Below are 26,109 nucleotides of genomic sequence, written 5' to 3' on the forward strand. Positions count from 1 at the left end.
CTACTGAATAACTTTAATAGTGCAGATCAGCACTTGTTTTTGTGAACCTAGAATACACTTAATATTCATTTGATTCAGGATTACTTTTGCTGCATGTGCTGTGACGCGGTGTCCGTGAATGTCCCTCATCCATGTTAACATTGACATTTACCTGAACAAGGCAAACTAAAGAATCTACATTTATGGAACATAAATGACCTGTAGGCGTTACGTTAATTTGGATGCTACATACATTTTGCAGAAACAAATTTCTTTATTTTTTTTGCATATATTTAAACGTTACTTGCTGCTTTTAAGCACATTATATTTGCTATGCTAATGGAATATGCATAGTGGTCGAATAGCATTTACTTATTAATTTATGTTTGTTTGTTTTTCCTTTTTAATAAAGTTCAGCATTCCTCATTCTCTGATTACAATTGGCTTTTTTCCCTTTTTGTTTTATTAAAAGAATATATTTATATTTACGATCTTTTAATTCTGATGACAGTTAAGGCCTTTAAAACGACGTAAAATACAACCACAGTCGCAAAAAACAAGCTTGCCTATTAAAATTATGCAAAGGTTTCAGAATAACCGCGTTAAAGGGGTTGTGCGGTTTCAGCATATAAAAGCGACCCTCCGGTCTAAAGACAAAATTATAAATATAATGGGGTATATGGAGTAATATTGGGTGCCCTCCAGTTGCACCCCCTCTGCCGTGGATCTGCCGTTTTAGAGTCCTCTGTGTTGTCTCAAAATGACCACAGCTCTTCTCAAACTAAGTCTAAATTCAGATTGGACAGATCTGCTCATGTGAGCTGCTCTGGCCAATAAGAACGGTGGGAGTGACTCAGACTAGTCATCTAAGAAACACTGCAGCCGTTTTGGGACAGCACAAAGGATACCTTAAAGCAGCGGACCCACAGCAGAGGGGCACAACTGGAGGACACCAGATAATACTCCATATACAGTGCGTCCAAATAATTCTGAACCTGTGACACAATCTTCATGACTTGGACTCATGCCACCACATTAGATTTGAAATGAAACAACGGAGATGCAATTGAAGTGTAGACTTTCAGGTTTACTTCAAGGGGTTGAACAAAAATATCCTGTGAAACGTTTAGGAATTGCAACCATTTTTCTACACAGCCTCGTCATTTCAGGGGCTCAAAAGTAATTGGACAAATTAACATTTCCCCCTTTGTGATGCTTTGCCAGGCCTTTACTGCAGCGGTCCTCTGTTGCTTGTTTGTGGGTCTTTCGGCCTTATGTTTTGTCTTAAGCAAGTGAAATGCATGCTCGATCGGCTTGAGATCTGGAGATTGACTTGGCCGTTGCAGAATATTCCACTCTGTCCTAAACTCCTGGGTTGCTTTCGCAGTATATTTTGGGTGATTGTCCATCTGTACTGTAAAGCGAAGTCCAATCAGCCTTGCTGAATTTGGTTGATTCTGAGCAGAAAGTATATCCCTGAACACTTCAGAATTCATCCAGCTGCTTCTGTCTTCAGTCACATCAATAAACACTAGTGACCCAGTGCCTTTGGCAGCCATGCATGCCCATGCCATCACACTGCCTCCACCATGTTTTACAGAGGATGTGGTGTGCTTTTGGATCATGAGCCGTTCCAAGCCTTCTGCATACTTTCTTCCATCATTCTGGTACAGGTTGATCTTCGTTTTATCTGTCCAAAGAATGCTGTTCCAGAATTGGGCTGGCTACTTTACATGTTTGGCAAAGTCTATTTTTGAGGCAGATTAACGGTTTGCACCCTGTGGTGACCCTTTGTATTTGCTTGCATGAAGTTTTCTCTTTCCAGTGGAGTGTACTTCATCATTATGGAAAGGATTCTGCGATCATTCACCACTGCGTGGATGTCCAGGCCTTTTGGAGTTCACGAGATCACCAGTGCGCTCTCCTTTTTTTTTTTTTTTTCCCCCCCAAGAATGTACCAAACTGTTGGTTTGGCCATTCCTAACATTTGTGCTATCTCGGATGGATTTCTTAATTTCTTTCAGCCCAACGATGGTCTATTTCACTTGCATTGAGAGCTCATTTGACCTCATGTGGGTTCACAGCAACTGCTTTCAAATGCAAATGCCACACCTGGAATCCACTCCAGATCTTTTACCTGCTTAATTGATGATGGATTAACGAAGGAATAGCCCATGCAGCCCTTTAAATAGCTTTTGAGATAATTGTCCAATTACCTTTGGTCCCTTGAAAAAGAGGCAGCTACATATTAAAGAGCTGTAATTCCTAAACCCTTCATCAAATTAAGCTGAGAGTCTGCACTTTAAGCCCCTATTGATTATATAACTGTATATTCAATATGTTTTGGTAAACCGCTAAAACTTGTCACTGTCCAAATAATTCTGGACCGAACTGTACACCATCACATTTAAAAGGTTGTCACAGGACTTCAGGGTCGCTTCAATGTTATTTTTTTTATAATAAGTTATATTATTTTCCAATATACTTTCTGCTTTAAATCCTTGTGGTTTTCAAGATCTCTGCTTGTTATTCAGTAGGAACATTCATTGATTACTTCCAGTGGATAAAATCCTGTCCATGGTCAAGTGATGGACACACAGGTGCTAGGATAGTTCGAAGCCATATCTCTCATACACATACTGCAATTGTAACGAGCCATGCACCTGTCTCCATCACGACCATGGACAGAATTGTATCCACTACCTCACGTAAATCAATATATTCAAATTGCTAATAATCAAGAAAATCGCATTTATCTACCGTATAAAAAATTATATATAATGACGCACATTGTTTGATATTCAGCTCTGCCATTCACTACTTTGCAACCTAATTGTAGAAATGTAAAAACTATCTTAGTTTCTCATGGTATTTTGCAGGTGGAGAAAGTGAGACCGAGTCTGAACTTACCTACAAGATGCAGGATTCAACCAAAAATGACAAGTCTTATCGAAGGACATCTGTGTTGGAACCCAAGCCAACTGCTAACTTCAATCAGTTCCTGCCACCTAAAGCAAAACAGATAAATTACGTACCAGCACCTTTAAGGAAGAAGCGTGTAGATAGAAATGAAGACAACCGAAAAAGCTGGGCTAGCCCTGTCTTTACAGAATCTGATGGAACATTTTCCAGGTAGGAATGATGGCTTTCTGGACTGGTGGTCAATACAGCCAGAAGCCAAACATGCTCTTATTTATTTTGTGCATATACTTTTATTATAATGACAAGGTAACTGTAACTTTCATAAAATTAAGGTTCCCCAATAGGAGAAAGACTGTCTTTTATCACGTGCGCACTACCGCTCCGTTCTCTATTGGACTGTCAGAAATAGCAGAGTACAGCACTCGGCGAGCTCAGTTGTCCTTTAGAGAATGGAGGGGTAGTGCGCACACGTCTCCACCACTATATTCAAATGGACATGGAACCCTTGTGATCGCTGGGGTTGCCAGTAAAGGAACTACAGCGATCATACATTTATCACCTATTCTGTGTAGAAATTGTAAAAATTATTTTCGTGGGGCAAACCATTTGTCTAACTATCGACATACTAGTTCAGCATTAATTCTTCTGCTGTTAGTGTGGGCACGTTTTATTGTAACTTCATTCAGTTTAACACCGCAAGTGCAGATTGGGCATAGTCATGTCTCCGGTTTGAGAGGTCTTCTTTCATCCCCTTAACATTCTTTCAAACAGTTCAGATTCTGAGGATGATGGGAAGTTACCTGACTTGGTGCTTGATGATTTAGCAAAAAGAAAATTTCACATGAACAGTAAACAATCTGTTTCTGTGATTCCTGCCTTTTCTGTTCCTCCTCAAATGGATTCTCAGAAACCTTTGAAAATTGTAACAGACGTTATTCCAGCTACTTCTCAAGAAGGAGAGAGCAGGTCTGAGGCATGAAGCTGATGTGTCGTGATGCAAACTTTTTAATGTGTGTACGTGGTCAGCTGATTTTTATCATCCCCTTTTTATGAATTAACCATCCTGATTGAGTTGCGTGAAGTGGTTTGTTTTTTGATTAGACAAACTAAAAAAATAAAAATAAAAATGCTACGTGACTGGTTTTATTAAGGGCATGCTGACAATTCTGTATGGTATCATGGATAATTTATTGGCCATTTTGTATGTTAGCCAAAAACAAGGTCTGGAAGTGAAGACATTAGATCAAGTTGCGCTAAAGGACCATGTGGATTATGCCAGATTTTCTTCAGATGAAGATGACGACTCTTCTAGAAAAAGTCCAAATATTATGAAGGATGATCTCTTTGCTAGAAAAGTCAACTTGCCTTCACCAGTGCTGAAGCTTGCCTCAACACAAAATAAGGGTCGATTTCAGAAAGTTATGTTAATCAGGACTCGTTCTAAACCTTGGTACAATGAATTTCAGGGATTCAGGTTTGTGTGCTTCTCCGAAGTATAAATATCTTCTTTGATACTATCCTATTACACGCAAAATGAGAGAACAGAACGGTAGAAGGTAGATCGGACATCAGGGTTGCGTTGAACATCAAGTAACGTAGCAAGATTTTGGACATCTAGTCCTTTATCAGACTTAAATGAATATCAGAACAGGGTTCCAACCAGGATTACTATGGTATTCATGTAAGCCTGGTAAAGAATATAATCTAATTTGCGTAAGTCTGGAGTGCTGTTCTCTTTGCTGAGAGAACCTGAACTTGCACAAACCAACAATAGTACAACAAGGGAGTGTGACCATTTAAGTTTCTTCTAAATGGTTGCTTTAATACTACCATCACCGGTCACTGGGGTGGACATAGACGACTGGGGGTCCCTGTGCTTTCCCCATACCAACAAAGATACACATTTACAACTAATATTTTAAAAATTGATAATTATTAAAAAAAATATTCATTCGTTACTATTTTAAAACGGTTGTGTGGTTTGAACAGTCTATATTTGAATATTCCCCTGGACAAAAAGCTGATCATAGGGTGTCCTGCCTCCTGGTCCGCTAGTCATTTCACCGACAGATACGCTTTGTAGAACCTCTGGCTAATGGCTGCTGGAGACCCCTCTCTATTAAGTGTATGTCTAAGGCAGATATCCCCTTTAAAATGTGATTATGAAGGTTACCTGCAGTAGGTTTAACAGAGGCTGGAAAGAAAACCTCTAGGTTTTAAAAGTTCAAAAGTAAGATACTTCTTTTAAAACTTTTCATGACCAGTGTTACCCCCCTCTTTGCTGAACAGCCTGTGTGGGCAGGATGTCCACCCTTGACCAGTTATAAGTAATTATCTAATTTAGAAAACAGAATTTATTTTTTTCTTAGCAGCCTCTTGGCTGTAGTGTGTTTTTTTGTTTTTTTTTCCCCGACAACGTAAATGTTTTGTAAAAGTATTTGGTCTCCATCTGCAATTGGCTGTATATGCTGGGTGGGGTGGGATTTCCCAGTGGGGGTACAGTCATTTAAGTAGTTATCCAAAGGTGGATAACATTTTTTTTTTTATGAATGCGATCTATAATCAAACCCCTTAGTCACAGATTTTACAGTTGTAGAACAGTGTATGTTACAGAAAATAGGCTGATCCCTTATTGCTTCTTAATAATAAGGGCAAGGGAAATTTGCATAGGTTAAAGTTCATACATAGACCGCTTTTAAATATATGTTTTTTCATTCTGCGTGAATAAGCACTGATGCATATATTTTATATTATATTGTAATTATATAAAGTAGAAGCACTTTCAGGCAGACACTGAAATTGGGTGGGCTAAATATCTCGTTTCATGTTTTCTACAATGGCTGTACAGTAACCAAGCTGGAGGGGACTGTCTGTGGACATCTGATCTAGCCTCCGTATTTAAGGTGAAGAATGATTTCAATCACAGAAAGGAAGGTGATTTAGATTTGGACTCCTGTTTGAGCACCAAAGATGAGGAAAAAAATACAGTGGACGCATTGGAAAAGCCAAGGTTACTACTGGCATGATTTGTGTGATTCACAAACCGGGTGTGGTGTTCAGTGTTTTCTGTTAGAATGCAGAAGAATATATGTATTTTTTTTTTCTTTTAAATAGTTGTGCATGCAACAGATATTGGTTTTCTAAAATATATTTTACGTTTTTAAAGTGTTGCGTCAAAGCTATCTAAAAGCCTACATTCCTAAACAATTCTGTTTTTGCTTTTTGGATATTTTAGTAAATTTTTAATACTCCAGGCGCTCCAGAAAATAACTTCTGACTTGCTTTCTTCTGAAAACAAAGTAAAACTTGACCCTACATCTGGTCCTAGACTCATGCATTCTCTGGAGACTCCAAGTACATTAAACACTCCATATATAGATCATGGCATATATACCTTGCCAGATCTTCAAAATGATGACTTGTTTGCACGGAAGACTGGGTCTTTCCACCTCAACCAAGTGATAAACCTTGGTACACCTTTGGCTCAGGTGCTGGAAATCGAGAAAGACATCATCCTACAGTCTAAAGAGGAGTCAGACCAGCTTCCAGATTTGGTGAAAGATGACATGATTGTGAGAAGAACTTTGTCTGAACCAAAGGAAGTACATGTGTCTGGTGCCCCTGACAATTATAATGCAGTTCCCTTTCCTGATCCTTGGTCTCTTCCAGAAGATATACAATCTAAATTTCTTTGTTTAGTGAAAAAGCCACCAGAATCTAACAAGACGGATAATCAAGGAAGAGTGCTCAGTTCTTCAAACAAATTAAAGGAAGATGACATGTTGACAAGAAAAGTAAATTTATCTCAAATTTTAAATGATGTAAAGCCGCAGCATTTTATATCCGGCCCTTGCACTGAAGAAGATCTTCAAAAGTGGGAGTCGATACTGGAGGCCAGCAAAATAAGGCACAAAAAACGGCTTCTGGTGGAAAGGTTAGACTGTGTGCTGGTTGCATGCAAAGTTTAAACTTGTGCATATTTTTGTGCCAGAATTCTTAATCTGATAGACTTAGAAATACATGTTCAAGAAGCTTTGGTGGTAATTTCTCATTGGAGTTGACAGTGTGTGGGAAAACTACAGGTTTAATGAGTACCAACATGTTAAAAATTTTTGTCCCACTCACTGGTGTTTTTGCCAGTCCAATAAGGCAATAAGGTTTCTGGTATTACCTTCATTTTAGTAGTCATCGGTTTTCTAATGGATCCAGGGTAGCTGTCATGGCTTATTTATAAACTGAAGCAATGATGCTAATATAAACAGATCCTTACGGTTATCTGCGTGGCTTGTATTCAATGTTAAATGTAAAATTTGAACAAGTTTTGTTTCATTTTTAGAGCTACTTTAGAAATGGCAGTTTCTTTTTTTTGTAAACTGTAGATCTACCTACAGGAAGACCTATTTGGTCTGCGTCCTCAGACAGCTTGCTGTAGATGGCAATATCAAATGTTGTAGAAGCAGTTTAGTCTGGTATCCTAGGTATGAAAAGCACGCTCGGCTGCACTGGTCTCACAGCCATGTTGTACGATGGAATGTCGAGGAACTACTGTCGGTGTAGAAAGACTGCGCGATTCCCTGCGCTTTCTTGTATTGTGCTGTGAGGTCGGGCTAATCGCACATGTCTGGAATCATTGTGCATAAAGATAAGCTATGCTGCTGTACAGAGTTGTGGAGCTTCGCATGCCTCCAGTGGAAAAACTATACAAACAAGTTATTTTCATGTTGGGATTTGGAGTGGATTTTGCTAGAATGGTGCATTTTAGAAAAATTTGTATATTTGAAAAGAGTAATCCTTTTGGAATTTATTAAGTGTTGATGGTCATTCTGGGAATATAACAAATGCATTCATGGCATGAATATAAATTATGCATTGTGTGGATTTGTTTTATATTTGCAGTCTTGATTTTTGCTAGTAACAGAAAATGTGCAAATCACTTTTTTTCTGGTTTCTCAGACTGCGGGAAAAACTGTGTGTGGAAACTGGGTAAGTTTATGGCAGGCTGTGGCTTTTATGTAGGTCTTGTTTGGTTTTTAGTAATCTGCTAATTTTCAAATATGCAGTTAGGAGTTTTCAGGGCAATGCTGGTGACATGCATGATACTGCTTCCAAGTGCTGTGCATGAAAGTATTAATGGAATGCCTTCTCAGAAAAGGTTTTCCTGGCTTACTTACTTGGCTGTTTGTTTTGGCTGTAACAATGAAATGTTGCTGTGATGGCTAAAATAAATAGGAAGTGGAAGGCAAAGTACTCTCTGTTCAGTTTGTGTCTACATTTTAACCTTTACAGATTGGAGAGGTTCTGATAAGTGCCAACATAAGCATAAATAGAAACAAATCAGATTTGTAAGAACCCTTATCCTAATATCCTCAGTTTCCTTAAGGAGTAACTAGTTTCAGAATGCTTTTAATATATCCTATAGACATCAGAATTATTTTTTTTAAAATTTTTGGGGGTCCATGTACTGAGACTCCCACCGTCACTGAAACAAAGGTGCAGAAGCGATTAGCTGTGATGGGAATGGCGGTCCTTGTAGGCTGAGGATATATCCCTAGATTAAAAAAACTTTTGATGTCAGTTATTCTTTTATCCTGTTCTGTCCTAAAGCACAATCCAAAAGATGAAACATGATATAGGTAGTTTATAAAAAGTGGCACTTAGGCTGCTCCACTTTGCTAATTGCCACCGCTTTAGCAGTCATGCCAGCACACAGTGAAGCAGATGTAGTACTATACAACAAAATGGCATTCTAAAACATTTGTGTTTTTATAACTATTTCGAACCAACATCCCTAGCCACCCTTCCTTACCTGACCAGATTTACAACTTGGAGGAAGGGGTCACACACAAGGTGCTTTGCAGCACTACCACCATTCATCCGCCTCCCCTTATATCTTACGGGACACCCAGACCCAGCAGTGTTCATTTCCTCCCGCTCCCCATTGGTACCAAATAAGTTGATTAACTTAGTTTTGATCATTAGTCGAGTGTAAGATGCACACTCTGAGCACAGCAGTCAGTCAGGTGGCGAGACTCGTTCGGAATGAAGCGCCGGTATGCAGCTGCTATGCGAAGTGGCTGCACAGAAGCTGCATCTCCAACACAAATCAAAATGTAATGAAGATGTATTAGAAAAAAAGGTGTTTTTTTTTTTTCTAATACAAAAATACATAAAAAAATAAAACCGTAAAAAAGTGTTTTAACTTTAATACCTTAAATAGACTCTGCCACCACATTATAAGTGCCCTATCTCCTACATAAGAGATGGGCGCTATAATTCAGACATTCCACGGGATGTCTATTCACAATCCCTGCACTTCGTTACTCTGTCTGTGGTAGTTACAGCAGAGGAAGCGTGATCTCGTTGTAACCTGTCATTTACCGCGTAATCTCTCTGCGGTAACTACCACAGACAGAGTAAAGAAATGCAGAGATTGTGAATAGACATCCTGTGGAATGTCTATTCACTGTCTAAACACTTCAGTATTGTTAATATGGTGAACGGCCAAGACAGCACATAGCGATGTAAAAGGATCCCTATCCTATTCACTGCCTAAATGAATGGAGAGGAGTGCATGATGCTGATTGGTCAGCGTCACACTCCTCTGTACAACGGCCACTTGGTCTAAAGTAAAAATACGCCCACTTGGGCATTAAGCAACTCATTAGCATAAATCTAAAATCGCTAATAAAGTGGTGAAAATAGATCGTTTTATTAAATAAAAAGCATTACTATCCCCTACATTGCAGCGTCGATCTCGTTATTTAGGAGATAGGGCACTTGTAATGTGGTGACAGAGCCTCTTTAACGCAATATCACGTAACTGTACGTAATGAGGGTTAAGGGGAAGTATGGAGCGAGCGCACAGGCTGAGCGCGCTGCGGACGGAGTGGGTGATGGCTGTGTAATTCAGCCGACACCTCACTGCAACGGGCGGAATCAAAGATCACTTTGATTCCGCCCATTTAACACCTTAAATGCCGCGGTCAATCACGACCGTGGCATTTAAAGTGCTTGAGGGGTGCCCCCTGATTCTAACAAGCCATCGCGCCTCCCGTGGCACGATCGGCCGGTAACAACGGTTGTTCTGGCAGCCTGGGGTTATAACCAGGGCCCCCAGGTCTGCCGCCTTTGTACTCCTTAGAAGCTCTGCCTCCATCAGAATCACTATATACTGCAATACATTAGTATTGCAGTATATCATGCAAGCGATCCAACGATTGTTGGTTCAAGTCTCCTAGGGGAACTAATAAAAAAAGTAAACAGTTTTTTTTTTTTTTTTTTGTTTTGTTTTATGTTCCAAAAAAAATGTATTAAGTTAAAAAAAAAAAACAAACCCTTTTTACATTTTTTTTTCCCTAAATCAATGTTAAAAACAAAAATAAAAATAAAAGTTAACGTTGTTTAAACCGCTCGGTGAATGCCGTAAAAATGTGTATGTATGATGTGTATATTTGTGTGTGTGTGTATGTATGTGTATATATATATATATATATTTATAAAAAGTGATCAAAAAGTCAAACTACAGCTCGCCTTCAAAATTAAAGCCCTCACATCGCTAAATTTATGGAAAAATGAAAAAGATATGGCGACAAGATTTTTTTAAATTTAGCAAATAGTTTTATTTTTTTTAAAAGTGGTAAAACATTAAACAAAACATAAATTTGGTATAGCCATAATCGTATCAACCTGTAGAATAAGGTGAATATGTAGTTTTACCGTCTGATGGATGCCGTAAAAACGAAACCCCCAAATTGCATAACCGCAGTTTTTTGCCCATTTCCCCCATTTCAAAATATTATAGCTTTTGGAAGGTGGGCAGGAAGTGTGAAAATCCACAAAAATGGCGAGGAGGGAAGGGGTTAAGTATATTTAAAAAATATATTTTTGATATAAATCATATAAAAAAAAAAAAAAATATTAAATTGCTTTTTAAACCAACCAATCTATTAAAAAAAATAAAGAACAGACTTATTTAGTTGTCCTTTTGCTTACAAGTGTCGACTTAAAATAAATATAATATTGCAGCTTCTCTTTTTATTTGCAGCAAGATAAGTTAGTGAGTGAAGATCTTTCAAAGTTCCATCCAAGCTCAATACTTTGTATTGATCTGGACCATCTGAAATAACACAACACCGCAATTGCTATTTGTCCTGGCAGCGGATGACAGATGGTCGTGAAGTGGTTTGTGGAATATAGAACAAGGTTATCAATTTACAAATGAAATGTGTCTCCTCTAATCTACTCCTTCCTGCCCAATAAAAAAAGCATGATCAGGTGTAGATCGTTTTATTTAAATTTCATAATATAAAAAGTTTTAGGAAAATGACTAACCCCTTAACGCCGAAGGACGGATATATCCATCCTCTGAAGCTGCTAGTTCGCGTAGGACGGCGAATTTATCAGTCTTGTGATGGCCCGGGTACTGCCACTGTACCCACGCAATCAGCGGCAGGAGCACGGCTGTTATACACAGCCTGGCTCCTGCTGCAATTGCCGGATTCGAAGCGCGCTCAGATTCCGGCAGTTTAACCCATTAAATGGCGCTGTCAATAGTGACCGCGACATCTAATGTGTTTGACAGAGGGAGGGAGCTCCCTCTGTCACTCCATCGGCGCCCCCGCAAAGAAATCGCGGGGCGCCGTCTGGTTTCCATGGCAGCCGGGGCCTAACAAAGACACCCAGGTCTGTCTTCAGCATCTGCCTGTTAGGCCATGCCAGAGGCATGACCTAATAGCCTGTCAGTTTTACACTGACAGGCAATAATGCTTTGGTATACAAAGTATACCAAAGCATTATATATGCGATCAATAAATCGCATAGTGAAGTCCCCTGGTGGGACTAAAAAAAAAAAAAAAAAAAAAAGTAAGTTAAATAAAGTTTGTGAAGAAAAAAAAAGTTAGTCGAAGTATACCAAAGCATTATAGCAGCGATCTGAAAATTGCACAGTAAACTCCCCTGGTGGGACTAATGAAATAAGTAATAGATGTGAAATAAAAATTATTCATAAAAATTACCGTAAAAAAATAAAACCATTTTTCCATAAAAAGTGGTTTTATTTAGTGGTTTTATTTAGTAAGTGTAAAAAATAAATAAGTACACATATGTGGTATCGCCGCGACCGTAATGACTCAATTAATAAAGTTAATATGTAATTTAAACCGCAAGGTGAACACCGTAATAAAAACAACGCAAAAAACAATGGCAAAATTGCAATTTTTTTTCCATTGCCCCCCAAAAAAGTCATAATAAAAATGAATCCATAAGGCCCATGCACACCAAAACAGTACCAATCAAAACTACGTCTCGTCCCGCAAAAAAACAAGCCGAAAAAATCACTACATTACTGGAAAAATAAAAAAGTTACGGCTCTTGGAAAGCAACGATGTAAAAACAAATAATTTTAGTTCAAAAGGGTTTTTATTGTGCAAAAGTCGTAAAACATAAAAAAACCTGTACATATGTGGGTGGTATCGCCGTAATCGTACCGACCCATAGAATAAAGGTAACATGTTATTTACGCCGCACAGTGAACAGCGTCAATTTAAAAACGCATAGAACAATGGTGGAATTTTAGTTTTTTTTTTTTATAATTCCCCCCCCCCCCAAAACAAAATTAATAAAAGTTAATTAAAAAAATTATATGTACCCTAAAATGGTGCTATTAAAAAGTACAACTAATCCCGCAAAAAAACAAGTCCTCATACAGCTATGTAGACGAAAAAATAAAGTTATAGCTCTTTGAATGCGAAAAACGAATAAAATAGCTTGGTCATTAGGGTCACTAAGGGGTTAAATAACATGTCTTGCAGACTTGCCTTTTCTTTAGAATGTGTGCTATTTCCATCCTCTGCCATGCTAAAAATATAATAATCCAAGCTGGTAAACACAAGCAATGTTTAGTAATAGTGACGTTTTATCTAATGTTCAGACCGCCTCACTTATACTCTACTTCAGACATGATAGCGTGACTGCGTACATGTATTCTTTAGATTTTTCACATTCTTTGGAAGTGACCAATAAGTACTAGACTCTCCCAAATTTTCATGCCATTCTACCAAAATGATGCTAGGACTATGTATGGAACCATTTGTTCTGTGATCTAGAAAACATAACAGTGCTCTATTCAACTATGTATTGACCAAGAAGGATTAGTAGCAACCTGTTCCATCCTTTCTGAAGGATTTCATTCCGTTCTGTCCTGTGAGCAGTGATTTACTTTTATTCCGACCTGCTGTGTATAGTTATACGATGGCAATGTAGGAAGTGCGTAGGGTCAGTACAAACATACAATCTTTTATACAAATCTGTGGTCTCTAGTGTATTCCATTGTGTCAGTCGCAATGAAGTTTTGAAAGATGAAATTTCTCCTAAAAGGTGCTATACATCAAATCATATTTTCGTGTATGTTGTAATCTACAGGTTATAAGACCACTGAACATCAGTAGCTTTTGATTTTATGATCTTAAAGATGCTCTTCATGTTTAGCGGTTCTGAATAAAAGCTCAGTGATGGTGTACCGGAAAAAGTCCTACGTTTTTACACTAAAGTAACAAAGCGAAGCGGCCTGCTTTATTTGCTTGCTTTTGATGGCTTCTCCAAGAAACCACTTGAAACTTATGTCTGTCTAATTTTGCTTTCATGTTGCCCTCGAGTTGCCCGTTTTAAGACTAATACATTGCTCTATTTGAATGTTGTGTAACTGATCAGGTTCTACAGAAATTAACGGTGAGGACTGCGATGATCAGACATTTTGTCTTTTTACTATAACATGTGATGTTTTTTTTGTAGTCTAATTCATTTTTAGTCTCCAGTTTTTTAAGCATTTTAGGAGATTACCGTGCTGATCTAGAGGGAATTTGCCATCTCTCTAGTCAAGATTTTTTTCAACAGTGGAAAGGACTGCACATAACTGACAAATTGTATTTTCTAACTGCAAAGTACAGATGTAAAGCTTTTTGGAAATTAGAAGACTTAAAATGATCTCTTGTACATAAAAACATAGATATTTAAGATATGTTTTCGGTCATTCATTTCTACAGCCATTTTAAGTTATTGTATGTAAATGTATGCTTATACTATTTCTGCAGAAGTAAATCACTGGAAAACTGCAACGCAGAGGAGCTCCAGAGTATGCGACAAGTTCGTCTAGAGGAATTGCAAAACATCAAAGGCCAGATACAGGAACAAGATCAGAAGTGGCAAGATGTATGTATAGCTATTTCTATTGGTTAGTTACATATACTATAGTAAGTAATCTAGTGGTCTTAAACTTGTGGTAGGAGACCACTGAAGTAATTCTATATTTAATGTAATGATTTTAAAGTAAAGGCGTAGGGCACATTATCCTGTAAGAGATCCCACAGATCTTACTGGCTGACAGGGATAGTGTGTGCCAGCTTTCCTTTTTTTTGCCACAGAAAAATCTTTGCGTGACCCTTTCCAACCTGTTGGAAAATCTCTTGCGTATATTAATGAATGCATCCAGCCAATGGTCAGGGTTTCAGTGATTCCAACCGTCCATGGGAAGTCCTAGCAGTTTTGTTACAATGTAATGTCCGGACACAAACTAATGTAAAAGTCACACTTTTATTGCTTTATTGTCTTCTAACAGCAACCAAAGTTGGTCACTACTGACCTTGACCATGTATTGTAGCTTTATTAGGCTTTATTCACAACGTACAGTACGTTTGGTGTAAACACCAAATATGTCCATAGGGCGAGTCATTTTGGCATATGCACTGGTAGTATGTTTAGGCATATGTTTTGAGAAATTTAAAAAAAATGTGAACAAAAAATCATGGGGGAACCCCATAAAAGTGTACTGCGGGGTATATGTCTTTTTACATTGAAATTCAATTGACTAAGTATGAACTTATATGGCATACTGTAGCATACTCCGTTTATAGCACTTCCTGGGATATATATGCCAAATATAAAACAGAAAAAAAAACCTGTTCTACCACTCTGTGTTGTAGCAGGAAAGTGTGATCCCTGACCTTGAATTACAGAAACTGCGTCGCTAGCTGAGCTACGCTGTTTCGGTAAGTACCATAGAACTGAATGGTAGTTACGGAAACCGTGTAACTCGCATGCTACGCTGCTTCTGTAACTGCCATTTACTACGCGGCCAGCTTTTCTGTTTTTGTAATTCATGGTCGGAAATCACACTTTACAGCTACAACACAGAGCAGTAGAATGGGGTTTAGTGGGCCCCGTTTTAGAGATAGGTGCGGGTCCCAGAGGTGGAACTTGTATCTAGCTGAAATTTTATGACCTATCCTATGCATATGTCCTAAATATCGCTGATGGGAAAACCCCTTTAATTTAATCATTAAGACGCTTATGCACTAACTTATTTTTCTTTAAAAAAAAATGTTCTACAAAATATTGATGTAAAGTAATTTTCTTTATAGGTGTATGGGCTTACATTGGTGTTGTATTTCATGGGTAGCTGCTCCTTTCCAGGCTACTATTGGGTCACGGGTTCTCCCCTTTGAATCTCTAAATCCTACAGCGTCTGCTGTATAAAGCGGAGGTCAGTCTCTCAATACAAGTCTGAGACTCACAATAGGCTCTCATGGACTTGCATTGAAAGACTGACCTCCAGTCCCTAAAGCAGATTCTGTAGGATTCAGGGAGTCAGAATGAATATCACGTGACCCAATTGCGGCCCGGAACGTAGCGTCTACCGTGATATACTACAACAGGTAAGCCAATACTCATGACTACCTCAAACCATTTTTTTTCCTTTTTTATATAAATTAGGATTTAGCAAAATGGAAAAATCGCCGGAAAAGCTTTACGTCGGATCTACAGAAGAAAAAGGATGAGCGAGAAGTACTTGAAAAGATATCAAATGAAGGCCCTGAAAGGACATACAAGACATTTCGAGAGATGCGTCAGGAAAGGTGGGACTGTAAGGCCCTGTTCACACGGCAGAATTGTTTAGGTGGATTCAGCCCCAAAATTCCACTTCCCATTCATTTCAATGTTAGTCAGACGCTTCTTTTTCCCGCTAGCTGATTTTTTTTTTTTCAGCTAGCGAGAGTAACAGGCGTCCTGCTCGATATTCGGGTGGATGTCAACAGCCGGAGGATTCTTCCTGCCGACGGCAGGAATCATTTGGCGGAAGATTTTGCATGGGACTTGCCACACAAAATCCACCATGTGAACAGGGCTTTAGAGCTTTGTATCACTTTCCAGTTTAAATATTACATCACATGACGTACAATCATATCATTAAACATAATAAAAAGCAATAATTTTTCTTGACGGGCAAATACGTTTTAAATAGCCCTGGTATTCGATGCTTACACCTTTTTAACCTGCTCACATTGCCTTTGTGATATTGTTACAAAATGCATTCCCCAAATGGATAAACGTCTTTTAATGGCCTTGTCCAATGTTGCTCTATACCAATTGTTTTGGCAAAGACTGCATGCTTCTGGCACAGAATCAGGTCTATTTTCAAAATGGCAAAAAAAAGTGTGGACTTGGATAAGATTTCGAGAGGGTGACTAAAAGGTCACATCTTTCATTCCTAAGGCGGGGGAACACAAGGCATGTTTAAGAAAAGCAAAGAAAATAGAAATATGTTCAGCTAAATTGTGCGATTCCATTTCCTCATTTTATTTAATCATTCCCCCTGAGGAAACAGATTTTGCACAATGAATTTTAAGCAATTGTGAACAGTCATTCAATGAAAATATTAATAAGAAATTGTATTTCTTTAAGGGAGGATAGAGAAGATGATAACCACAGCAATGGACCTCAAAGGTCAGAACTTCGACGGATGTATTCTTCAAATGATGATATCTTTGGAGAGTCCATTATTCCATCCAAGCCGGTTCTAGAAAAGAGTTACACTGTGGATGTCCCATATAGAAGGACCACAGAAGCTTCTTTGTATTCTACCCAAAATTACTCCTCACCCAAGAAGGAAAATGATGGCGACTTAATCAATTTTGAAGATGATGAATCCGTGCCCAGTGCTCAGACAGAATTTGAGTCCCAGCCAAAGATTCAAAGTTCTACTACGTTCACAATGCAACATTCTCTAAAGGCAGGAAGCCCTGAGATTAAACCAGTAACAGAGACACTGATGGGGAAAGAAACCTCTGTTGATTTAGATGAACCGTATACAAGTAAAAGCACTACTAGTTATTCCGTAAAGAGTTATGTAATGCAAGGAAATTCATTGCCCTCTGACTCCAGTACTATGCAGAGCCTGCCATCCTCATCCACTAACCTGAATATAGAAAGCAAACCCGGTCGGATTTCTTCTTCATTACCAAGAGGATACCAAAAAACAGATGCTTCTCGACTCTCATCAGTGGTTACTCCAAGGCCTTTTGGTACCCAGTCAAAGGGAATCTCCTCATTTACCAAATCTTACACAGTAAGAACATCTATTTATGCTTTACCTATATAAATGGTATAATTATTTTACAAGGACTGCCTTAGATCAAAGTGTTTAGTATTCACCTCTAGTTTGGAGTTGCTTAGCAGAATAGAATTGTGAATGTATCAAACATTTTTGAACGTAAAAATACTGGGCTGTTTGTTGAAATTGAAGTCTGGACTGGCACCCACTCGGTCAAACTACAGTATGTATCCTGCTAATGGAAATGGCCGGATAATTGAAATTGGAAGTTTATATATCCTTTTGTATGTAGAGTACTAGATGCAAGTAAGATCACTTTTTGAAACTGTGTAAATGTATTGAGTCACAAGTTGACTTTGATATATACAGGTAATACAGAACGATTTTGTTTACTAGGGAAATGTAGGAAAATGTTAGTTTACATCTTTCATTGATACAGACGCACCTGGGAGAGGCAGATAGTCCTAGACTTTAATTCACATGTGAATTCACAAAGTGAAATGTCCTTCCAAATGGCTTCTAGTTGAATAGTGCAGTATTAAAAGGTTGTATTTACAGTCGAGTTTTGTAACTTTTATATTATAAATAACCTTGCCTAACACTCGTCCTCAAGGATGCTCAAATGTTGTCTTCTCTAACGAAGATTTCGTGTATATCACGTTTTTAGCATAAATAATCTCGACACATATGTTAAACGTAGGCCGTAACTGATGCCTTAACAGTCCAAAATATAGTAACAGCAGCACACTGGTAGAAAAAAGGGCAAAAAAAAAACAAAAAACGGGAATGCAGGCCTGCATCCAGAAATCCTACTGTAAACATCCAATAGTGTTAGAAAAAAAAAAAAAAAGTAGTAGACGTATACAAACAGGTAAAAAAAATACGTAATTTTTTTGGTACATCCTACACAGTATCGCCTAGTTTTTTTTTCTTGGCTGCTGTCTACTACCTCTTTTTTTCTAGATATTATTGGATGCCTTAACAGTGGCATCTATTACTATAAAGCTTAATGGTATACATTAAAATTAAACATTGTGAACTCATGACCCTGTTCATGATGTATACATTAAATGGATATCGTTATAGACTATTGGTCCTGGATACCACTGTTAGGCATCCGTTTAACGCATACATAGCCCATAGACTATAATAGTATCGATGATCTAACAAGTAGTTTGGCGCTCTTTAACAGGCCCTTTTACATGGGCTTTGCTTTCTGTATGTAGACGAACAATCTATCTTTTTAATATTATTGTTCGTTCATTCCCCTTCAGTTTGCCTCGTCGGCAGCACAACCCCTGTTTCTACAGGGAGATGTGATTCTAACGATAATTTTATCGGCTGTACAAACCATGCGATTAGCCAACTAACTAGCGTTTGGCTGCTAGCTGCCCTGTTTACGCGAGCCAATAATCAGGAACGAGGGTTCGTGAGAATACCCGTTCAGCCATTTTATTGACCCGCATTATGCTGACCTTCGCTTTAGACAGTGCAATATGGTGCTGGCTACTTATCGTGATGCCAATCTCTGCAGTCCCCAATGCCCTATATCTGAAATAGGGAATTGGTGTCATACTACTGTAAGCTCTGTCACAAGGTATTTTCTATACTTGCAGTTTTTAAGAACATATGCACATCTCGGTTCATAAAAGCACTTGGAGTGCCAGGTATCTCAACCTGACTTGCGTTTTCGTTGTTTAAAAATATTCAAATAACGTTTTTTGATAAATTCTTTAATCTGAGTGTTTTGAAATGACAATGTGGTTAACTTTCAAGTAATGTTTAGCAACTGCGTTTTAAACAATTCACTGAAAAGTTCTGTTTCCTAGGTGGATGATACACGAAAGTACAATGGTTCAGCAACGGAGTCCCGTTTCAACGCTGAGGTGGTGAAACCTAGCCGTGCTGTTCATAGTGAAGATGAGGCTGACCACATCAAAGATGAGAAGAAAAACATTGGAAGAAGTTTTTCTCCTAAACCCTTTGATGCCAAACCGAATAATAATTCAGTAGCTCAATCTGCTGCATTTCCCAGCTCCCTGGTAATGAGCTTATGGAACATAACTTGCTTGTTGTAATTTTGCTCTTCCAGATTGGTTTCTAAGGCTGTCTCAACGTGTCGGGTCCTTCAAAAAATGTATAGTACAATACAAGCGAATGGGGTTTCATAATATCTCATTCACACTTTGTAGAAAAATCCTGTAGTAGATTGTTGGCTAGTCAAAATCTGCAGCATGTGCTATCCAGGGTCGTAGCTGCAGGCTCATGGGCCCTGGTGCAAAAGTTTCTTTAGGACCACTAGTCGCGGCCTGTCCATAACTTTCGGATACATCCAACATTGCGGCACTAGCAGCCCATTTTGGAGTATGTTAATTTTTGCTCATACATCCAGAAGAGCGTTTGTGAGGTCAGACACTGATATTGAATGGAGATTGCAAGCCAGGCCCTCTCGTCCTAGTTCATCCTAAAGCTGTTCAATTCTTTGTGCACTGGGGCACAGTAATGCTGGAACAGAAAAGGGCCTTCCCCCAATCTGTTCCCACAAAGTTGGAAACATACAATTATCCAAAATGTTTTGGTATCCTGAAGCATTAAGATTTCCTTTCATTGGATCTACAGGGTCTGAAAAACAACCCCATAATATTATCCCTCCTCCACCAAACTTTACAGTTGGCACAATGCAGTCAGGCAGGTAACGTTCTCCTGGCATTCACCAAACCCAGACTCGTTTATCAGACTGCCAGATAGAGAAGCGCGATTCTTCACTTCACAGACCATGTTTCCTCTGCTCCAGTCCACTGGCGGCGTGCTTTACACCACTCCATCCGACGCTTGACATTGTGCTTGTTGATGTAAGGCTTGCGTGAAGCTGCTCGGCTAGGCAATTCCATGCCATGGAGCTCCTGGCGCACAGTTTTTGTGAAAATATTAATGCCAGAGGAGATTTGGATCTCGGCAGTTATTGAGTCAGCAGAGCGTTGGCAACTTTCATGTACTCTGAGCACCTGCTCTGTAACTTTACGTGGCACAGTTGCTGTGGTTCCTAACCGCTTTCACTTAAGGCCCTGTTCACACTGAGTTTTTTTTGCAGGCAGAATCTGCCTCAAAATACCTTCAGGAATTTTGAGGCAGATTTTTACCTGCCTGCACTTTTTGGCTGCGCTTTTCATGGTGTTTTTAAACCGCGGCCATTGAAGCTAATGCAAAAAACGCAGCGTAAAACGCTAGGAAAGGAGCACTGCAGGTTTTTTCTGCCTCCCATTGTTTTCAATGTGCGGTCAGAGACGTAACCACGGCAAGAAACGTCATGCCGCTATTTCTTCCCGTGAGCGGCTGAATTGCGCCCGGGGAAAAAAGGCCCTGCCTCCTATTGAAATCAATGGGGGGTGACTTTGGACGTTTTTTGGCACAGATTCCAACGCGGTTACCATATCAAAATCTGCGCCAAAAAACTGAACAAGGCCTTACAATAATACCACTCACAGTTGATTGTAAAACTTCTTCCCTCCTAGATGTTCCACAAACGGACTTGTTGCAATGGTGGCATCTTATTACAGTACCACACTGGAATTCAGTGAGCTCTTTGGAATGACCCATTCTTTCACAAATGTTCGTAACGGCAGACTGCATGGTTAGCTGTTGGATTTTACCTGTGGCAATGGGACTGATTGAAAAACTTGAATTCAATGATTGAGGTGTGTCCCAATACTTTTGTGCATACAGGGTACATACATAGTGCCTATTCTCTGCAATAAGTGGTAAACGCAGTACCTGCTCTCTATGGTGAATGTTATGGCGAGATATATAGAGGTCTTGCGCCCTCATGGACATTTATGTATACGCTGTAGTCTCATGTCCAGCGGTACATACCAGTTTATTCCCTGGTAGACCTAATTAGTCATGCTGTCTGGCAGGAAACTTACAGTATTTGCAAATCACAAACTACTGTAGTAGTACCTGAATATTGTAAAAGGTCATGGCCCATGTCTGGGGACGATGTCTTCATTCTTGGTGATCAGAAAATATAGGTACACCCTTTCCTGGGCACTTACCATGGATGACCATAGAGGAGGAAATAAAGTAATTTATCTAAGGGAGTTTCTTTTCTCTAGAGCTAAAAGAGGCAGCTTTGTATATAGACTAAGTTTGATGCCAGAATTTGCCTCTGATACCACCGCTTGCTAATCTTCCTCCAGAAGCTGTGTCACAGAATAGGGTGTTCTCCTGCAGTTGATAGGTACCACCATGCAAGTGGGCCCGGGGCCTCTGCCCTCCTGCTATCTAAACATCTGCTTGATATGCCCACCTACATGGGCCGCCAGTTCTCCCCCGAATTGCTATGTCATGCAAATAAGCAGTCTGTCTGTAGAGCGCTTTAGAAATTGATTCGTAAGAAGGTTATCGATTTGTGTGTGTCTTATGCCAATGGAGTAATTGGCACAATTTTTGTGAGCTCAACAGCTAGATTTCATGGAGTCCAAAATGTTAACTAGAATCAGAAACCCTGCTTAACTGGCAGAGGTAGCCTGTGGTTTGGTTAGACACAATAAATCTAGTCATTGCTTGGTTAGGTGGTATCGTCTCTGTTTTATTCTTATACGTAGTGCATTCACTTTGGCTTTAATTTCATATATATATATATATATATATATATATATATATATATATATATATATATATATATATATATATATATATATATATATATATATATATATATATACACACACACACCTTCCTCTTGATCAATAGGGGTAAGATAAAGTTAAAAGCTAAAATTTCTCCCTTCCCTTACTCCATCCCTTAGTTGAAGTTGACAAACATACAATGCATTTGCAAAGTCTTCACACCCTTTATTTTTTTCACATTTTGTTATGTTGAGCTCTTGTGCTGAAGAAATAAAGTTTTTCCTTATTTAAGTGAAAACAGAATGTTCGTAATCTTTGCTTATTTATTGAAAAGGAAAAACTAAAATATTGCATTGCCATAAGTATTCAGACACTTTACTCAGTACTTAGTTGAAGCACCTTTGGCAGTGATAACAGCCTTTAGTCGTCTTGGGTTTGATGCCACTAGGTTTGCAGACATGGATTTGGGGTCTTTCTGCCATTCTTCTCTGCAGATCCTCTCAAGCTCTGTCTGGTTGGATGGGGACCGTCTGTAGACAGACATTTTCAGATCTCCCCAGAGATGTTCAATTGGCTTCAAGTCAGGGCTTCATCCCTAAGCCACTCCTGTGTTGTCTTGGCTGTGTGCTTAGGGTCATTGTCTGTTGGGATGTGAACCTTCAGTCCAGTCTGATGGTCCAGAGCACTCTGGATCAGGGTTTCATTAAGAATATCTCTGTACTTTGCTCCATTCATCTTTCCCTGACCAGTCTTCACTGTAAAGATGGCATTAGACAGGTGATGAGCAGTGCCTGGTTTCCTCCAAACATGACATTGAGGCTAAAACGTTCAACCTTGGGTCTTGTCTTAGACCACAGAATCTTATTTCTCAGTCTGAAAGTCCTTTAGTTGCTTTTTTTATTTTTTGCAGACGCCAGGAGGGCTTTTGTCTTTCCTTTAATGAGGAGATATGACTTTCTGGCCACTCTGCCATAAAGCCCAAATTGGTGGAGTGCTGCAGTTAACTTTTGACCTTCTGGAAATTTTTCCCATCTTTGGAGCTCAGCCAGTGTGACCATTGGGTTCTTGGTCACCTGTCTTACCAAGGCCCTTCTCCCCTGATTACTTAGTGTAGTGGGGTGGCCAGCTCTAGGAAGAGTCCTGGTTGTTCCAAACTTCTTGCATTTAAGAATTATGAAGGCCACTGTGCTTTTGGGAACTTTCAGTGCCTCCACACAATCCTGTCTCTGAGATCTACAGCCAGTTCCGTCCTCCTTATGGCGTTGTTTTTGCTCTGACTTGTCAGCTGGGAGTCCTTATATAGACAAATCATGTCCAATAAAATGAATTCACCACAGGTGGACTCCAATCAAGGAGTAGAAACGCTTCAAAGAGAATCTAGAGAAATGGGAAGCCCCCAGACCTAAATTTTAAGTGTCATCGCAAACAGTCTGAATACTAATACCATGCGAAATTTGAGTTTTTAATATATTTTCCAAAATTTATTTAATTCTGTTTGTTGTCATGGGGTATTGAGTGCAGAATGATTAGTAAAAAATGTATTTGATTTTTTTATTTTAGCTCAAGGCCTCAACATAACATAACAAAATGACTTTCTGAATGCACGGTCTTTTTTTTTTTTTTTTCAACCGGTTTAACTGTGTAGGTTAATCTGTCGTATTGTTTCTGCAGCAAGAAAGGAAGGTTTGAGGCTTGCATACAGTTTTGGTGCTGTTTATATTAGGGAAACAAAGGTTCCAGACAGGTAAAAGTCTAACCTGCTGGTTTCAAGTTTTCCACGATGGGACACCATAGGCAATGACACAGGATTATTGTCCGAGCTCGTTGAAATTGGTGGGATACTCCAAAACAAGCTTAGTAATGATAAGGTTTGGTGTTTTAGGATAAGGTAAACACCTAAAATACATAGTTTATTTAATAGACTGGCGTAGAAACAATAAATTCAAGGCTTTTCAACATCAAGTTTAAATTGCTGAATTATGCATGTGAATAATGAACTCAAATGTAGGAAATTATTATAGTTATACCATTGCTTTCTCTAGGATGCTCACAAAGGCCTGATAGTTATAGTATTTGGTGTCTATTACTGTATAGTAAATACACATTGAGGCAGATTTACTGATGTAATTGCACTTAGAATTTGTTGTAAAATCTGGCACATGCTGCATCAGGTTTTAGACTTCTTTCTGAAGCGAATGCGACAGAGCAAATATTTGCTCCCCCCTAGTCCCTTTTCGGAAAGGTCTAGACAAAGAGTGTGGCGTAGTGGAAGAGGGGTGCGGCTTAAAATGCACCTCCAGTGTGCCAACAATGCGCCAAAATGTAACACCCACAAACCTTGTAAACGAAGTCAACCAAGAGTTGGTATAAGGAAGAGTAAAATGTCTGGCGAGATGCACCACATTTATCATACAGCATGCTCCACCATGATGATTTTGGTGTGTCTTCTGACTGCCTGGCCTAAGTTTACGCTGCCTGAATCTTAGACAGAATTAGTAATTCTGCTCCAATGAGCGCTGTTAGTTTCTACAAGACAAATGAGTCCCTTTCTAAATAAAGCCGCAGGGATTAGAAGGAACTGAACAATGTGCATTGGGAGCGTCTCATGCATTTAGCATGACAGAGGATAATTAGAGTATAGTGTGTACGACCTGCCTTCTGTACAGGATAGACTTTCCTCTCAACAGAGGTCAGAGACACAGGATACTCAAGTTGTGCATTTTTTTTTTCCAGGACCAATACAGCGACATGAGAATCAGCATTAACCAGAAGCCTGGAAGCAAACATGACTTTGGGTTTAAAACAAACTGGAACAGCACGGGGGTTTTTGTAACATCTGTTGATGCAGGTAGAGTAACTGGTCTATTTTTCTTCTTTACCATTATTTTGGGACCGTGTGATAATACATGATCAAGTAGACCTCTTACACTGACATCACAACCTTCAGATTAAGATTTTTTAACATTTTTGTGCAGCTTTTGGTATAATAAAATTGTCTTATTGCCTTTTTATATATTTATAGTCTACTAAAGAAATGTTCACTTACTATTAGTATGTATTTTTTCATCTTGCTATGTTTTAGAAATTAACAAAACGCAGTTGAGCTTTTTTTAATTTTATATTTTCCATTTTTAATCCACTTTTCATACAATTTAGATTGCTAACTGTTTTGACACAAGGCTGTACATTTGTTTGCAGGCAGCCCTGCTGAATTTTCCCAGCTGCAAGTAGACGATGAAATTCTATCTGTCAACGGCATCAAGGTTTCATCTATGGACTATAATCAGTGGAGAGGAGCCATGGACAGTGCTCTGGAAACCGGAAACCTTGCAATAGATGTCAGACGATACGGCAAGAATGGTAAGTTTCACTTGACATATCATTATTGCTGTTCCTAACAGCTTTTGGCAATACTAATTGGAGAATTTTGCCAGTTTTGAAAGATTGTACCTGTTCTAATGTTCAATGAATGGAAAGCTAAATTTTCACATATTTTGATGCACAAATATCCTCTATATTTAAGTCTTACTGACTATATTATTTTACATGGCTGTAATGGCTTTTGAAAACTGGCAGAATTGGTGTACTGGGGACTTTTTCCACACAGCTACATGTTTGTATGCTGGGAATAGGAATATAGCCTCAGAATTAACGGATAACATAGCTATTTAACAGTTTTTATGACTATTATGCCCAATAAGGCTTAGCATGGTCTGAACTGTGCTAAAAATGTGAAAGTGTGGACATAGGTTATACAAAGAGCTGAGGTAAGAAGCATCTGTAGATAAGAGTTTAGTGCTTTTTAACATTATAAATCCTTTTGAGCATTCACCTTTACTGATTTGGTTGATTTAGTACAATAGTAAACTGTTCTGAATGTGCTGTACTTCAGATTGTGGCTTTACCACATTTTTGTTACTAGCCAAATCAGAACCTTGACCAAATCTGTATATTCTTATTGGGTTTTCCCCCCCCCCCGCATAATGAATAATTAGCGAAGATACATTTAAACATTTCCTATACTCATTTTATGATCGTTTATGCTTTTAGTAGGAATGAGTGAGTCCCACTTCATGCTATATTAAATAAAATAGGTCATTGTCAGTCATTCTACTGTACTAATTTTTTTCTAATATATATATACTATCTTACTTAAAGGCACTTTAACGGTTTAACTTTGTAATAGAGGATTTTTAT

General features: G+C 38.8%; 1 protein-coding gene across 1 annotated transcript in view; it reads left to right on the top strand.

Annotated features, from left to right (window-relative positions):
• Nucleotides 1-26,109, top strand: part of LMO7 (LIM domain 7) — a 205,145-nt gene that overhangs the window by 143,267 nt on the left and 35,769 nt on the right. Inside the window, 12 exon segments of the mRNA XM_075852339.1 lie at nucleotides 2,859-3,111; nucleotides 3,673-3,867; nucleotides 4,112-4,375; nucleotides 5,750-5,911; nucleotides 6,137-6,835; nucleotides 7,855-7,884; nucleotides 13,989-14,106; nucleotides 15,667-15,809; nucleotides 16,636-17,299; nucleotides 19,114-19,326; nucleotides 24,646-24,760; nucleotides 25,111-25,272. Of these exon segments, the coding sequence (XP_075708454.1) occupies nucleotides 2,859-3,111; nucleotides 3,673-3,867; nucleotides 4,112-4,375; nucleotides 5,750-5,911; nucleotides 6,137-6,835; nucleotides 7,855-7,884; nucleotides 13,989-14,106; nucleotides 15,667-15,809; nucleotides 16,636-17,299; nucleotides 19,114-19,326; nucleotides 24,646-24,760; nucleotides 25,111-25,272 (3,018 nt within the window).

The sequence above is a fragment of the Rhinoderma darwinii genome, chromosome 2 (assembly GCF_050947455.1).
Source record: "Rhinoderma darwinii isolate aRhiDar2 chromosome 2, aRhiDar2.hap1, whole genome shotgun sequence".
Taxonomy (NCBI): Eukaryota; Metazoa; Chordata; class Amphibia; order Anura; family Rhinodermatidae; genus Rhinoderma; species Rhinoderma darwinii.